Source organism: Astyanax mexicanus, chromosome 16 (genome assembly GCF_023375975.1).
Source record: "Astyanax mexicanus isolate ESR-SI-001 chromosome 16, AstMex3_surface, whole genome shotgun sequence".
Lineage (NCBI taxonomy): Eukaryota > Metazoa > Chordata > Actinopteri > Characiformes > Acestrorhamphidae > Astyanax > Astyanax mexicanus.
Window position 1 is genome coordinate 17,280,557 of NC_064423.1, and position 18,267 is coordinate 17,298,823.

At 38.5% G+C, this 18,267-nt stretch overlaps 1 protein-coding gene across 2 annotated transcripts; it reads right to left on the bottom strand.

The window, feature by feature from the left end:
• Nucleotides 1-1,197: 1,197 nt before the first annotated feature.
• Nucleotides 1,198-18,157, bottom strand: socs7 (suppressor of cytokine signaling 7). Of its 2 annotated transcripts, XM_022669671.2 has the most exons (10): nucleotides 16,400-18,157; nucleotides 16,011-16,075; nucleotides 13,412-13,516; nucleotides 10,388-10,519; nucleotides 5,558-5,703; nucleotides 4,123-4,291; nucleotides 3,859-3,987; nucleotides 2,675-2,810; nucleotides 2,435-2,575; nucleotides 1,198-1,681 (listed from the first exon to the last, which is right to left on the bottom strand). In XM_022669671.2, exons 1-9 carry the CDS (start codon nucleotides 17,758-17,760, stop codon nucleotides 2,455-2,457), a joined length of 2,364 nt encoding a protein of 787 aa, XP_022525392.1. In that variant the 5' UTR covers nucleotides 17,761-18,157; the 3' UTR covers nucleotides 1,198-1,681; nucleotides 2,435-2,454. The 2 variants fall into 2 exon arrangements, with proteins under 2 accessions (XP_022525392.1, XP_015458799.2); XM_015603313.3 differs by lacking the exon at nucleotides 10,388-10,519 and having other exon boundaries at nucleotides 16,400-18,156.
• Between the last annotated feature and the right edge of the window lie 110 nt (nucleotides 18,158-18,267).

Here is an 18,267-nt window from a genome sequence, read left to right on the forward strand (position 1 = left end):
TGGATGATTACACTGTGCGAAATTCTTAATGCATCTTGATTCTTGACTATATTACTTGACGTTTCTGTCTTCATAAGTGGAAGCTTAGCACACACACAGCATATTTGGTGAGCCTTATTCTGCATTCCATTTGAAAACAGATGTTGGAATTTCTCAGTGACTAATACTGGAACAGAAAGTTGCGAGAGTTAAGAATTCAAGATGGCTGCATTGCACATCAACAGTAGTAAAAGCAGCACAATTATACAGTTCATTAGAACATCTGTCTATTGGTGTACTGTTTAAATTCTATCAGGGGACATATTTCAGTAGTGTTGAAATGTGCAAAATACAGCATAGTGCATAATTATCAACTGGTATTACTAACAATATTAACCTGACACATTATATTTGAACATATTTTGAGTTGATTTTCCATAAAATGATTATGGTAAACTTTTAAAAAGTCTTTTTAGAAGTGTTTGTAGTAGAAGTAATGTTTAACCAGAACACAGTCAATTTGAGTATGACGTCACTCCCAGCTCCGACATCCAAGGTACATGAAATGCAGCACTGCAAACAAAAACACAAATGTCTAATTATGATATTTATGTGTTACCCCAAATATACAGTCAAAAACACTTTTGGGAAAATTAAGTAAGCCTTATTTTTGCTTTTTTTTTTCTTAAAAAGTGCTGAAAGATAATAATAAATAGTGTGGTGTGTAAAACAATAAATGCTAGTCTTTCATTTTTTGTCTTAAACTGATGCATCTTCCCTGATGTCAGTTCTGATTGGCTACTCATGTGCAAAGTCTTTGTTAATTTAGGACAGTGTAATCATTGTGATTAGAAGTAAACTAGTGTTTATCTGTAGTCTCTTACAACCAATTATTATAATCTAGAGCAGCCTTTCTTTAAATAACTTTAAAGAATATTTGTCTTTAGTAAAAACCATGCATTCACACAACAATGCTTAGTAGCATAGACCATTTGTACTTAATCCCAGGTGCTGTGTTCATTCCTGAAACAATATAGATTAATTAAACCATGTGACAGGTAAGACGGCCCAGGAATTTGAATTAATTGATGTACACATGTCAGTGTTGAATATAAACCTCACAATATCGCATTAGAAATGAATGAATACACCCTTTTGTTCCAGAAGAATTTGTACTGTAGTTCACACCTGCAGCGAGTAAAGTGGAATTCCAAAGCCTTTTTCATTTTCATTTTCTTTTACTTAAAAGACGGTTCATGTGGCCTGCTGTCAGACTGAGGAAGTTACAGTTGAGGTAATGGAGAAATAAAGGGGACAGCAAGATAACAGGGAGAGAAAGAAGATCCAAAATAAAGGAAAGTGATTCACAAATGCGTCCAGGTTAAAAACTCTGTTGTTTTTTTCCCCATGAGAAAGCTACAGATGGAGGTTTATGCCATAACTCCAGATCACATTAAATGTCCTATGTGGTTAGTTTTCAGTCCTGTCTGCCAGATCAGTCTCTGGATTGTTCGCCAGTTTCATATGGATGGCACTCCAGGATTCCACTGCCCCCTGCTGTCTTCTTTTTGACCAAAATAAGAAGGGGGCAGTTCCGATGATGTTCATTGGCTTCTGCTGGAAGACTGATGGGGAGTTAGGGCAGAGCTGTGCACCAGCACTGTCTATGCGCTATCCCATCTGCTACCCATACACAGAACACCTGAAACACACAAATTCGAGTATATATTATATAGATATTTTGTTCTTTTCACTCCCTTTCTCTCCCTATCACTTGCAGTGCTCCTCTGATACATGTGAAATCAGACATTGCCAACTGCCACCAATGCAGCATCACTAAGCAGCCAATTTGCTCAGGTAAAAACACTGGATCCACAGACATGTGTTGGCCATCATTACACTAGGACTGGTGAGAAAGGAGAGTGCATCTACCCACCCAGAGAGAACATGGCCAGTGCTCTAGGATTTGAACTTGAGACTTTTATTTGTATTTTGGCTCTCCCTTTTTAGCTGGTTTGCTACAGTGATGCTGGCCAGATCCTCTGTCTGTATTCTCTTTTACCTTAGATAATGTTTCCAATCACCTCACAAAATCTGACTGTCTCTGTGTGTCTTCTTTCTGCTGGGATGAACCATCCCTCATTCCATTTATTGCTGATGTAAGATCAGCCGTGACTGTGGGTCTCTGCTGACTCCTCTTTCTTAGGAGCATGCTCTACTCATCCACTGGTATGTCTACTCTCTTCATAAACACTTATTAAGCAATTTTAAGGCATCTAACACATGTTATTTTATTACACTTATTACACTGAATTCTTCACATTGTCATGTTAATAATCATTAATCTCTGGTGTTCAGCAGTCCTGTAAACTAAAATAATGAAAAACTGATTTATGAAAACACATGGTGTTATGGGTGACACAGATTTTTGCAATTTTAAGCTTTTTTGTCTTACTGCGAACATGGCTCTTCCGGCTACGTCTCAGACTCTGGCTCTTGGTCCACGCCCGCTATCTGGCGCATGCCTTTGATTGACAGGTACATCTCTTCCTCTGGGTCGTAGTAGTAAAACTTTCTCAGGTAGACAATAAGGGGTCTGTGGCAGAAAGAGAAGAAACACATTTTTTCAGTGCAGTGTAAGAAACACAACCCCCAGAGAGCAGTATGAAACCACAAGTGAGAGATATCTCAGTACTTCGGGAGAGGGAGCTCCTGAATGTGATCTATGCGGACGAGCTGTCGGATACAGAAGCGGCAGAGGTGCTGCAGCGACTTGACATTACAGAAGCGAGACACTGGATACAGCAGCTGCACTGGTGTTGGTGGGAGCCCTGAAAAGACAGAGACCAGACATTAGTCCCTGGGGCAGACAGAGTACTGAAGAAAGAGTTCTCCTACTGCAGTGATAAATCACTCGAGTGATTTCAGGTTTCAGTTTTAATAAAGACAATTAATCAAGAAAGCTGTTATTGGGAAAATGCTCAGATATTTACTTTGAATAATTTTGACTGAAAAATGTAGTCAGTGAATGTAGAAATTAAAGCAGGAATGGGTCCGCAGTATGTTACCATGAGGGAATTTATTGACCTTCATCCCAGAGTACCTACAAACTTCTACAAAATGACCACTGTAAAAGACAAAAACTTATCTGAGCCTGGGATAAATTACATAGCAGGGAATTTGAACAAGGGTGGTAGGCAGTGTGATATTTCCACAGCCGGTGTGCTAACACTGTGGTAGTGATGCTGAGTTGACATGTTATAGCTACTATAGCTACAGACAGTAACAGGCACATTAATGCCATTGTATGTCTTAATATTTCAGGCAAGGAGACACACCTTCAGCTAACCTAGAATTACATCTCCTCTGATCAGCACATACGAACAGAGAACATATAGAGGGTAAAATCCTCCAATCATACTGCTCATTAATCATCTTTGGAACATTGGTTTATTTTCTGATGCATTTGTTTGCAAATTGGTTAACATAAACCCATTCAGATAGCATTTCTTTGCAGCTTCTGACTATAACATGACCACCTTTCACCTGTTTAACATAAACTTTATTTATTTTTATATATAGCCCTAACCTGATCATTTGCATTAATTTTCAGACATAGAATAAACTTGTCACAAAACATTTAAAGATTAACATTACATTTCTTACAATTATATTGTTTTTGTAGTAAAGTTAAAAATGACTGTTTTTTCCTTTTACCTGTATTTAATTAAACATCCCAGCATTCTGTGAATTTGGCTTGTATAAACGCCATTTCTGTTAAATATACGTATTTAAAAATTCACTGCTATAGTACCAGTGTATGCCTAATTGATAAACCTATTACTATATATTGAAAATAGAATATTATAGGAGTATTACCAGGTACACGTGATCGAAGGAAGTAAAGGAATTTTCCATTCTTAGAATGCATGATGGCACGCTCAATGAACTCCACCACAGAATGGCAGCGGTCCTCAAACTTTGGATGGCACCATAAGCTGAACGTCCCTGGAGAAAGAAACAAAAGGCTAAATCTCTTTGTTTGTGCGCGTGAAGTAATGAGACTCTTTGGTGTGAGAACAATTCGATGAAGATCATTCATTATGTGTATGTTAGATTCAGTATGTGTATGTATGTGTTTACCTCTGTAGTGCTCCATGCGTGTATGGTGTGTGACACCCTGTGAGCGAAAGCTGAGACTGAGTATGTATCTGGGGTCTGAACTGTCCCGCACCAGAAAGGAGCCATCAGGCTTTCCTTTTAGCTTGAGTTCAGCGTCCTCCCAGTTCATCGGCCCCCAGTACCAGCCACACTGTGAAAAAAGAGACACAGACAAGACACATGCAAAAAAGTTTCCACTGTGAGATTTTTCAGTTGATTGCATAAACAGCGATTAAACCACAGCTAATCAGACAAGAAATGTGGACAGTATGTTTGATTTTAGTTCAGCTGGATAGCATTTCATTTAGAGAAATTATTGTTTACCTAAATGTAATGTAATATATTCTGTTGTGATCATCTCTGCTTTTTATTTAAATGGACCCAGTCTTCAAATCGACTCTACATACAATTTATGCAGGTCTGTCACTATAATTACATTATGGACTTATCATACAATAAATGGACATTACCTCAAGAATATTTGATTATGTAAATTGTGTTTATGTTTGTTCACATATACAAGAATAAACAGTATTTTAGCCAGTCATGCAATGACTATTGCTTCAATAAATGTGACTCTATACGCACACTGAAAATAAAAGTATTATTTCCCATACTACAATTAATTTCAAATTTGTTGTCTTTAAAAGAGTATAAATGCTTTGTTCTGCTATTCTACTATTATTTTGTCAGTGGCATTCAAATGGTGCTAAAATGACAATATATATAGGCCTAAAAATGTATGTCTCAGGGACAAATAAAAGCTAATCTAAAGCAATGTCATATCTTACAAAATAACAGTATCATTAGTTTTTTCCTATCCAAAAAAACAAGCAATTTTTACAACTAAAACTCAAAATGATCCCAGAAACTTTAATGGAACCACAGTAGTGTCTCTTCAGATTTTGATACTTTGGTTAGGTTTGTATTTTGCTCCAAAGCTATGAAGTAAACAAATATTGTCTTGATATACTCTCGCCAGATTCTGTTTACCTAATGGAATCTGTTCACAGAAAACAGATTTAATTTGAACTCATATTAAATATGGACAAGATCCATCTCTGACCACCTCTAAATGTAGTTTGTGTGAGCCAATCAAAATCCAATTCATTTTATTCAAACATGATTCGATAATCAAAAATTCATGTTAATTCCAGGTGTAAACAGGTGTCAGAGCAAGAATTGTGGAGCACTGGTTTAAATATAATGTTTGTGTAGATGGATTTGTGTTTGTCTTAAAGTAAACTGGGATGATTAGATGTAGGTTGTTAAGCTGGAACCAATTATATTTAATAAGTAAAATGATGTACTTTTGGTAAAGCACCCTTTTGAAATAATGACAGAAGTGTCCAGTGACTATGTCTGAGCACTGGAGCTTCGTATGACCTTTTACTTCTAGGCAGGTTTACATTCTCACCCTCTCTAGTTCCCTCAGGCTTGCTGTGAAGCTGCTGGAATCAACTCCCCTCAGAGGACACAGATTTGGAGGTGGAGCCACTCGCGATGGTGGAGGAGTCTCCATTGGTGATGGGGCAGAATGAGGAAGTGCTCGAAAGAAAGCATCTGTGAACACAAATCAAAAATATTTAACAATATAAAAAGGCAACAATATATGTATATATTACAACTATACTTCTACGGTAAAGATGACCTTGTAATCCTACTTACGACTGTAAGTTCCTACTTTATTGGTCAGTTTCCCGGTTAGGGATTAAGCTTAATCCTAGACTAAGTTTTCCTTTCCATGGGATATCTCCATTCAAAATACTGTGTGATCTAAAACTAGGCTTAATCTCTGTTTTATTTTCAGATTTCTGTATGGTCTTCATCTGTTAATTTCTGTTTTACTGGTATCAAAAGAGAGCAAGTATATATAGTATTACTGCAACAAAATTTATGAGCAGAGTATAAGAATCAGATGAACATACAGTAGTTTTCTAAGAAGCATCAGTAGGAAGTAATTATCTGTTTTTTACATGCAGATAAGATTAAGCCATTAAAATGTTTAAGACTGAAGTGCTGATGTGATAAATAAAATCTAACCTCTTTAAATTGCAGAATTAGCAGAATTTTTTGACTTAGTGGGGCAAATTAAAAAAGGAATTTCTTTTAGTTAATACTGCAATGTGGTGTCAAATTAAGGTTAACTTTCAAGGTATGGGTTGAAAAATATAATAGAGTGACACTTAGGACATTTAAATTTAATTTTATTAGTAAATGAAATTTTCATTTATGTCAAACAAAAATAATAATAAAAAAGAATTTTAAAAATTAGTTTCAAATCCAGCACTGCAGTAAATTCAGTAAAATTATACTAACAACTAGGAAGAATTTCTAAAATACAATGAAAAAATGCTCAGATTTACCAATATTTTAAACCAATATTTTATTTATTGTATTCATTTTATTTATTTGTACAGGAGCAGACTGTACACTGAACTAAATGCATTTTGCTGAATTTATATCCCTACAGAAAGAAATGCTATAATTCTCTTCAGTGCTAATCATGTCTCAAAATCTACATTTTATTTATTTGTATATAATCAACATAAATATTATCATCAGCAGTGAACATAAAAAATACTTCAGATCAGCAACACATAGTTCCTAAATGGTGTATCACTACTAATCATGTTTCATGAAACAATAAGTAATCCATAGAGGGCTATATTTTGTTTTATTTAAGCACCTCCAACATAAACTGCCTTCCTGCAGCCCTGGCTCAGCCTATCTGATACTTCAGCATCCAAGATCAAGCTGAGATTTCAATATGCCCTCCCTGCAAGTAGCCAGGTTTTCTGTGATTTTTGGCTCATGTGGCGACTGTGTCAGTACGTCTGTGGTTCCTGATACAAGCTGCTAACTACTGAGAGGTTGCTAGCTGTTGAATGCAGGTCAGCCTGTCGGCCTGTTGAATGATAGAGGGCCTGCTTGCAGTTCTCTGTGGTAGCTCACAATTTGCTCCACTGTTGTTGGGTCACCACCCTATTCCCTGGAAGAGTTCCTTACACACATTTTCTTGTTTGTGATGTTTAGATGCATGTTTAAAAGAGCAAAAAGGCCAAACCCTGATAGACCTACAAGAGAAGGGTGGTCTTGCATGTCTTTCATTTTAATCTACTGTATTTGCCTAAATATTAATAACTGCAGTCTGGAGCTCCACACCCCTTTTTTATATACTGGATATCTCATATCAAATATTACGCAATATAACACTCATGTGTAGCCACAAAATAGAATATAAAATACATTACTTTAATTGTTAACCCACATTAGAACAGTGTCTTTGTTGATGCATAGCAAAAATAATAAACACATTTAATTAAAAATATAGGCGGGCTCATTATAGGCGGCTTTTTGCACCGAGGCAAATGGTTACATCCCTGCTTCTGTTCCTCTTTTAACATCGAGTGCAGCAATGGAGAAGCCAGTAGTCAACAATGATTAATAAAGTATTTACTGATTATTTTGATGATTCATTTAATAATCATTTGTTTTTGAGCTTTTTTTAAAGGACACAAAATACCATACTATGCAAAGTCATTTGAAAATTACAAAACACTTTACAGAACTTTAACACTGCTTTTATCCAGTCATTTAAACTTTGCACAGTTAAGCCAATGCCTTCTTATCTGGCAGCCTAAGCTTTTTTTTTTTATTAATTCTAACGATCACAATAGCTTGGGCATCATTTTAAATAGTGCTGTCTGTTTACCAAAAAAATGTTGTTGTAATTAGGAATCACTCATATGTTTAAAGAATATCAAAAAACTTTTTTGTACAATTTCGCCCAGTCCTAATTTTTTACTATTTAGATCATTACTGCAGAAATTATGTATAATTAAACTGCTGTAAATACCACTGCTACAATAATAAGAATTTTAGTGCTTTGTATATATTTTTTTTTTTTCTCAGTTATTTATGGTGTGAGCAAACAGACAAGGATTCTTTGTTAAATTTTTAGTGTAAATCCTTCAGTAAAGCCTATGTGACCGTTACTGAATGTTAGCCTTTTAGCTTACTGCCAATCTGTTCAACCTAGCCCCAGCCAAACAATACCATTTACCTTACACACACCTTTTTTTTTTTACATGTTTCTATGCAAAATAGCACACCTTTCTACATACATTTTTCTACATACTTACTACTTATACAGTAATTTGTAGCTACACATAAGTATGCGCTTATGAAATCTTGCTGCTTTTTTTACTGAACACAAACATGATAAAAACTTTAATAGCTCCCTCTTGAGGGTATTATCCTAATACCCAGAATTGAATGGCATATTGGTGAGCGAATTTATTGACAATGTAATTTTAATTTAAGAACTGTGCAATCCCATTAGGAGATTTTATGAGTTCTAACTTCTCACTGAAAGAATGAAACAGAGCCTATTGACTGTGTTGCTGCAGCATTCGTTTCTTTGCACAGTCTGTAGATGATGGTCATTTTAAGTGGTGTTTGTTTTGTTGGCCCAATGTTATACCCCCACCCATTTTGCCTTCTGTGACTGCTGCTGGTTGTTGGCAAGATGTTTTCTCAGCTTGACCTTCTAGTACAGGGCACAGGCCATATTGATCACTGGCCCAATCTGTTTGCTTCATGAAGCAAAACAACATGGAGCATATGCAACACTTGTTTAGTGAATATACAAACTAAGTCAGCAGACTGGCTTTGCCCTCTTTTGGTTTTCTCTGGTTCTCATGGACTTAATAATGATGTATGGTATAGTGTGTAATCTTTATAAACCAGTGGGTCAAAACTTAATGTCGCTGATAAAAAAGATTATCATAAAACCTTATTAGTTACCATAAATATTCATATTGCCATATTATGCATAAACAGAACTAGGAATTACCTAGAGAAAATTCTAATTTACATGATCAGATAACCCAAGTTTGGTATCCAAGTTTCCTATTTTAAGTTTAGCTTTAAAGCGACACAGCAAGGTTTTATTTGTTTTGACAGTTTACTGTAAGGCACACTGTGCCCTAAAGCACAGTGACAAGTCAGTGTGACCTTAATGAAGATCTGGATAACACTTACTGAAAGAAACAACTGCGGTTTATTAGGGTTAACATATGCACTTTTTCCCTGGATATGTCCTCTGCTGCTGATGTCAAAATGACTCAAACTCTGGGATTTTTGTCATTGATTTCAAATCAGCTTTTGTTTTTTAGTAGCAACAAATTCTCTGTGCGGATACGCACAGATTTAAATGAGTTTTGCCTTTTCAACAACATGTACTTGCATCTATTTTATTTTATCATTTTATTTTAATAATGTATTCATCAATGTTTTATTTACATAACTGTTAAGTGGTAAAAGTGAAAATCGTTTTATGATAGAAGATGATTTAGCGATATAGACTATTAAAAATTTTGACATTTTAGACTCCCTCACACACACACTGCCATTGTACCACAAAGTTAAAAAAGTAACCCATGGGTGGCCATTATGATTTAGATATGGAAAACTTTAGGTGTCTATCTATATCAGCAAGTTAAAATTATTTTCCAAAACTAAATTAGTTTAAATGTAAGAGAAACTGAAAATGGGGGAAGGTTGGCATCACTAATCATTGGCAACACTACAAAATCAAAGTAATCATTGTAATCAGTGATTAGTGATTAATCAAAGTAATCACTAATCATTGGCAACACTACAAAATCAAACAGCAGAAGGCGTGATGTTTTTGAAGTTTTCTGGAAGCAACAGATTACTGAACATATTTGACTGAGGTTTCACACCAATATTTGGTGGCACATTTATTTTATTCTGAAGGAGGAGGAATTTCAAATTACACAGATTTTTTACATTAATAAGTCTAGTCTTTAATTTGATTTTGCTTGTAACCCTATAGAAAAAATACATAAAATATCTGTAATGCTAATGTAGTCCCAATTTTAAATTTTATAAATACTTATTAGTAATTAGTAATTTTGAAATAGTAGTAAAATGTAATTTTATTTCAGACCAAAACATCTTTTCAGTGCATCTCTAGTTCATTGAGTCGTCCAATTGAACACAAAACTTCAATTCAAAGTGAACATGTGAATTTCTGCAAGCATCATGGCATTTATATTTGGTGTTTCGCGGAGTGAATGTGTTTCCAAGGGAAGAACACGTGACAGTTGGTTTGAGAGTGGGACTGTGGGGGAGAGCGGGCTGGTGTCTGCCTTTAGAAGCAGAAATGCTCCTAAATAAAACACCAACACAAAACACGTTACCGCCACCGCACCCTTACCATTGAGGCTGAGACTGTGCTGGATGGTGGCATGGAGGGGGGGAGGTGGAGGAAGAGGCAGGGGGAGAGACTGCAGGGATGCCCCCATGACATTCACTAGGAAAGGCCCGGGCTGCGGCCCACCTATATCGTCTGGAACAGAGTGGCAAAGTTTCAGAGACTAGGAGGATGCCGTTACGCTGAAGTCAGTGACGTGCTGCAAAAAGCAACCGAACCTTACTCATGACCCTGTACAAGGCTCATAGAGTAGGTTTGCAGATCTATTTAAATATCACTGTCTTCAATTGTACTTTGTGGTTTAGAGCAAGTATCTGATATCTGATAAATACGGCCATAATACAAAAACAGGGTAAGTCTAAGAATGGCCAATACTACAATACTACAAAGCAAATACTACATGAAAGTTACATTTTTTCAACAAATATTGGAGTGGAATTTCTGAAAAACAGTATTTTGTGCAGATCTTCACATTACAAGCAAAGTTAGTGATGTGGATGTAACATATTTTGCTCAAAATCTCCAAACCACAAAACAACTAGGCAAGTCCCTTCAATTAGATGACACAACAAGTCATCCACAGTCTGTCATCTTATCCTCTTACAGCACATGTTGTAAGACTGACAGGCCACAAATCACAGACTTCTGCAGCATGATGCAATTTGCAAAATAAACCATACACAGGGATACGTCCACAAAAGTGAGAACACATGCCAGTGTGTACATTCAAACACTTCAAGCTGTGATGGAACATGGATTTATGAGATGGCAAACAACGCGCCAAAACACAAATTCTGCACCTGTTTAAATCTATAATGGCACAACAAGATGCATTTCTTTTGTATGTAACAGCTCATCTTAGAAGACTGAAAACTGAGAAAATGTTCCTCAAATGAAAACAGAAAACATCCAGTAGTGACACACATCTAATCCTTTCCCTAGCTGGCCATAAAGACCATGTTGTAATGCAGTTCAATCAACTCTAGGATACCATCAGCACAGAGATTATTCCTCTTTCAATCCCAGGGACCACGAAGAAATCCGAGTTGATGGGCTAACGCACTGAGTAAGGACATTTTCCAAATAGTGTCACTCTGCTTGACCTCCTAAGACCTATCAGCAGCATTGTTGTGGGATAGGGATGGTACTGAAAAAGTTCAGAGGGACATTTGACGGGCAAATAAACAACAATAGCAAACTGTATATATATTTATATCTGTATTATTTTTTATCTGTATGTTGTTATTAGTCCAATATGATATATATCTGTTCTGAATAATTTATACTACTTACGTACATCTCTACAATATACATCACTCGGTACATAATTACATAAAAAACTTTTAAAATAACAGTACATCTGTCACTACAGTTTTTCAGTTCTCTAGTTAGTCTCTATTTTGGAATGTTGAAAGAGCTTTCTACGCTGTACAATGTACAGTTTTACACAACATGCACAAGCTCAGTGCAAATGAATGTATCCCGATTAGGGCTGCTTAATATTGTAACAACTGGCATTGCTATTGTGCATTGCATTGTAATATTAAAAAATACAAAGAAAATATTAGATGTTTCCAGAAGTCCATTATCCTACTAGGCATAAAAATGCATTATGTCTCGAAAATTGTGGTAAAATAAATTATATTAGGAAGATATAACTTGCTTCTGCTAGAAAAAAGCACAGCGGATATTGTCCTGTTGTATGAAGCAAAATGTTCCAAAATAACATGCAGAAAATGTCATATTACTCTTCTATTCTATTATTAACAACATATTGTCACTGTTATGCAAAAACTCTAAGGTCTCCATTTTTGCTGATTTTCAGTTTTCTGACATAATGTGAATCTGGCAGTTCACCTTTACATTGTCTATTAATTTCATGATAAACAAACGATTAGAAATGCTCCAAAATTATTTGGAAACAAATCTTTTTATTCAAACTACCACTGAAAGCCAGCATTTAGTTTTTATTAATTTGTAAAGCAGTCTTTTTAGAGATGCCAGTTTTTTGTGTGACAGCAACGACATGTTATGGTCCCCCAGTGTGCCGATGTTCTCATACGATTACTTCATGTTTAATGCCATGTTGGCCCGTAAGAGTCACTTAAAGGCATCATCATATTAGTGCATCAGACCAAACAACAAACTGTGACGGCTGTAAATCAACTCAACAATTTCTACAGCAGAACGTGACTGTTTTTTTCTAAACCAATTTTTCATTGCACATGTCATACCCCACATATATACTGTGATGAGTACCAAATTTACAATAGTACATAATTCATAAACAGTAAATCAATCGGTCCTTACTTCAGAACATTTGAGTAAAAGACAACTAATTTTGTAGTAAGAACAGTACACATTCTTTAATCCTGTCTTCCTTTAGTCCTTAATTAAGTCTGACCTGATCTTTTTCAATTTTTCAATTTCAGTTTTTGACATAATCTGAATCTGGCCATTATTGCGTCTATTGTGTTTTATGGTTGTTTTATTGTTGTACCTACGTTACTTTTCAGATTTTGACATGATGTGAATCTAGCAGTATTCACAGTTGCACATTAAGTACAAATTACATGATGATCAGACCAACAGAAAAGCTCCCAACAAAAACAACACAGTGCATGCTGTACTGCTGATACCACTAACAGTAGCTTGATCTCTCCTTATCTCAGAACAGTTTTAGTAAGAAGAAACTATATTTGGAGTAGGAACCATACAATTTCTTTGATCCTGATACTCTGATTTGTTTCTTCTGAACGCTGCAGACAGAGCTCAGACAGACAGACTGATGAACAAAAGTGGCATGAAGGCGACGGTACGTGGGAGAAAAATGTGGTGAGATGGAGAGATCTTGCCAAGCGAGACATTCTGAGAATGTCAACAAAGATGGCAAATGGTAGGAAAAGATAAAGCTGTAAGATAAGCAAAAAAAAGGAAGACAGATAGAGCAAGAGAAAAAGAGGGGTCTCTGAGACGACAGAAACTGAAAGAGATCAAATGAATAATTGTTGGGGTGTGTGTCTGTACCTAGCAGGCTGAGGCTCCTGCGTGGAGGGGGCGGGGGTGTTGGGGGGTGGGGAGAGTTTCTCCCTCTCTGAGAGATGTCCACATCCACCAGCGACACAGTCTCTCCTTTAATCAGCCAACAAACAAGAAGGATGAAAGAAGAAAAAAAGATTAATATATGATAACCATGATCATTTACTGTAATTATTAGCTTAGAGTAGGCCAGTCGTGATGTTTGTTCAACTATGTTTGTTCAGACGATACACTGTTCCAGAACTAATTATTTCACTACTATAATGATAATATCATAGCAATTACCCTCTTTTAAAGGGCAAAAACTTTCTAAGTATACAAACCGCCTGACATTGAAATTGAAATATAATCATTTCTGAAAATCCTAAATAAACTAAACATAGATTAAATGCAAACAGTGTTTTTGACAAAGTCAACATTCACATTTATGGAGTGTTCTTGCTTAGAAAAACATAGTAATACTGAGGTCAGCGAAATTATTAAGATTATGTCCATATACTGAAAAGTGATCCAATAATGTAAATATTATGACAGACATAGTTTAAAACAGCCCTGACAAAATCTACATCCATTTCTCTTTACCACAAATGCAGTCTCAGCACTCAGTGCTTATCTTGGTAGTAATTTTGCAGCTAATTGCTAACAGAATCTTTCAGTTTCCGATTAGCATTTAAGCAAACTCAACGGCCAATTAACCCAACTTCTTCACAAGTCTTTAATTCCTAAAGGATTTAGAATTAAATGATGTATCACTTACCCCAGAAACATTTATTTAACCATGACAAGTTTCTGTAGTTTACAACACAAGATGCTAGGTTAATATTGCTAACAACAAGCTTATCTAAAAAAAAAAAACCCTTTCAAAAAGCCACTTTACCCACTTAAATTACATCCAGATTTCCATTCATGTTGTATACAGACTAAATAATGTAGTTCAGAACACAGCAGAGTGTTTTAAGTCTAAACTTCTCCACACAGCTAAATATAAGGACTGAATTTTTGAGCAATTTGGTGAACTTAATTTAGATTTTTTTGAGTGTATCTCCCAAGATGAAAGTGTTGATCATTCAAGTACATTGTTTTTTAGTATGTAAGGCTAGCATCTAGCATTGTAGATACACAAGAAGCACAAAAGACATTATTAAATATGTCTTATATTCGACTGCATCTGTTGTTACTGATATATTTTTTTTGTCAAATGTCACACATACTTGTTTGAGTAGCTATTGACCCTGTATGACATATGTTATCTATACAAAAGTAAAGACAGAATTTAAGCTTCAGAACAACAGACATGTCTTGGCTGACTGACAACATTGAGTGATGAAAAACTTGAATTTAAACATTTCATCATCATCACATCCACTTTCCTGCACTTTGAATACATGGATGCAAGTTACTAAGTGGGTAATATTTAATAAACTTCAGAATTCGGTCAAAGCAAAACATAAAGAGCAAAGATTTTGTACAAACTTTATAGCTTTATAGTATACTAACTAAAAGCTCAAGCGACAAGCTATTGTTGAGCCCCCAACTAATACACTTGCTCTGATTTTAAAATCTTAAGAACCGTCCAATATCAATACTGATTCAATACTTTTCTCAGAAAAATGACTTGATGTTTACTTATTTTCAATAAAACAAATACAGTTTAACCCACAACAAAGAAACACTCAACTGACAACAGTGCAAGTGTGTGTTCTTTTAGTCAAATATTTATTACGGGATAGGTTTACATTTAGGCACTGTTTACACCTGGTCACATCAAGTCTGGACTATATCCTGTAAGATTTAAGTCACATGCATTTACAGTCAGTAGCCAAATGTGTCTCTGAAGAGACTGACTGAAATCTGACTGCTGTGTGGGATGCAATATGCTCACTGTTCATTACACTTAAGTTTTTTTTTACTGCACATCAATTATTACTGTTTTTTGAGTTTTAGTTGTTGAATGTGTCTTACAAAAAACAGATGCATTTACATTTCTATAACATAGGGCTCAAATGCGTCTGAGACAACCTCCTGAATGTGTTTGAGCATTTGAATTTGTATCTGTTTTAAATGTGTCTTTAGTGTGTTTACAGTTGTATCTTTATTAGTAGTGTTTGGCTTGGCCTTATCTCGATGTAATCCTGACTCTTAGCTGCATTTAGACCAGGTTATTTTATGCATCTTAAGTGTTGTACCGGTACTAATACTGTACGGGTACTGAGACCCATACTGACACTTAATGATTTTATCGGTATGGGCAATAGAGAAGACCCATACCAAAAAAACTTTCAAACTTAAGAAAAGCAGTAGAAACAAGTTAGAATGCTACAATGCCACAATTTGTAGGACACTAATGAATAGTTAAGTTGTAGAGTTGTCTCCAATATTATAGTTTTTAGCACTGGCAGAAACTTAAAGATCATGAATCGATATTGGACAAGAAATATTGGTTATTAATCTTTTCATGTACATTTTTTTGCTGCATGTTAATTTACAAGCTCCTGACTTAACAAAACAGTTATTTTTATCAGAATATTTCTTTAACATATTCAACATTAAGTCTCAACCCAGGCTCCTTTCAGCATGTGTTTCTTACCAGTGAAGACAGGAGTGAAAGCAGCAGCAGAGAAGGCACTTTGGGCCCTTGTTAGTCCAGGTTGGCTGGAGGAAAACAGATGGTGTGAAGAATTACTGCAACACAAATATGATGTAAGCACATATGACCTATTCTATACTCCACAACATTAATGTGTGAGGCATTTTATTCATTACCTCTGTAGCAGCACACACAATGGAACAGTATATAACGAGATTAACAAATTAACCTGATTATTATTCATGATTTCAGTTTCTACACTTCAGAAGATCCTGGATAAATGTGAATGACTACATGTGAATCTAAAGACTAGGAATAACTAAACCATGAACACAACATTGTAAACTTTCATGAGTGAACTCATCCATGAGAGCACAAATCTGTCTCACCTGGCTGTGTCTTGCTCCACACTGTTCACCCCTGACATGTCCACCAAACTTCCAGCTGAGGATATGGAGAATGTAACTGAAGGTCTCTTATCCAGCAGGTTATTGGAGCCACTACAGCTTTTAGTTCTGAAAAGTTTGCTCAAGCGAATTTTGAGAGACCCTTTTCTTGACTTGCCCGGAACCTTCAGCGTCTTAAAACCTCCCCTGCTGGCACCAGGAGGAGAAAGTGCCCCAGCAGTCCTCTTAGGACTTGAAGCTGGAGTGTCCCGGAGCGATTCTGGTGATTCTGTCACTGGGACGTCCGGCGAGAGCCTGTCAGCAGCAGGACTGGTCTGAACTCTAGGGGCCAGAGAGCCTCTCAGCAAACAACACAGCTGCGGGTCGTGGCAGGCCGTGGAGCAAAGTGCTCCGTTGACCCCGACGGCCTGCGCTGACAGCATGGTGGGCAAGCATTTTAGGGCAAAGGCACCAGCCACGGCACCTGCCACATCACCTGCCAGGTCCCCCTTGATTTGTCCACAACTGCCATCCCTGTCCTGCTGCCCGGGCTGGCTCTTCTGGCCTAGGCCGTTCACCTCGTCAGACTCGAGGCCCTCCAGCACCAGCAGGGCATCACTGGTCTCTGTTGGGTCCTCTCCCTGCCGGACCCCAGCCGCTGCTGCCACCGCCACCTGTCCCAGGGCGCTTTGACAGGAGCAGCGCGGCAGCTCGCCCTCCTTGAGCAGAAATTCAGGGACGCCGGCGACCCCCAGCTGCCCGAATGTTCTCGCCAGCTCCAGAACCGGCCCGAGAGGGGTACCGGCGTCCGGTGTTGCCGCCGCCAATGGCCAGTTCGCTCGGTCCGTGACCACGGCGTGCTGGTGGCACAGCTCGGACCCCGGTCCGTCCAGTCTGAGCCGCGGATGGAGCTGGAGCGCCCACGGCGGGTGTTGTCGCGCGTCCACGGCGCCGCCTTCCAGCTCGTCGTTCAGGCCGGTGCCCGCCTGTCCCTCAGCGTCGTCGCAGCTCTCGGACTCCCGCGGCAGGTTTCGGAACACCAGCAGCTGAGGCCCCGCCATCGCACCTCTCCGCGCGGCCTCGGCGGCGTGAAGCGGGGGAGGCGCCGCGGGCCCCGTCGTCGCCTGGACGTCAGGTGCCTCGGGGCCGCCGTGCCGCGGCGCTTTGTTGTTCGCCGCTGCCGCCGCCGCCGTGGGCGCCCCCCGCGCGCGCTCCACTTTGCTCTTCACGCCGCCGTGAGCCAAGAGCGTCCCGCCGCCCGACGACACGGTGCCGCTCTCGTCGTCCAGGCGGCGGTCGTCCTCGGCCGCGGAGACCAGGCGCATCAAGACGAAATCGGGAGACATATCTCGCGCGTCGTTCATTCTTCGTCCTCGGTGCACCGAACGGGAGCGAGCGAGCGAGATCAATGCGTTTCACATCGCCCCTCAGTCTCCAGGCATCAGGCTCGGCTAGTGCACCATAATGGAAGCCGTAATAATCCTCTCGCTCGTGGTGTTTTAACCCGCACTGCCCTCCTCCGCCACGACGAATCACAGCACGAGCCGCTCCGGCCGCTCGCTCAGCATCGCACGACCGTCACGGCGGCGCCGGATCTTCCCGCACAACAACGGCATTTACAGGCCGAGCTCGAACAAAAAAACACAGCAGCGGGTCCTCGCAGGGTCATCTATAACGCTTCAGTGAACGGGCTGCTGCCTGCGCGTCTCCGCTCACATTACCGTCTCTACGGCGCACACACAGGCCCCACCCGCGCCATACGCTGTTTTTTTACCCACCCGTATTCAGACAAGCCCCGAACCCCCCGGCACCGCGATTGGCTCCCTGGCGAGTGTGACGCGTCCTGCGCTAAGATTTAGGATGGATTTGTT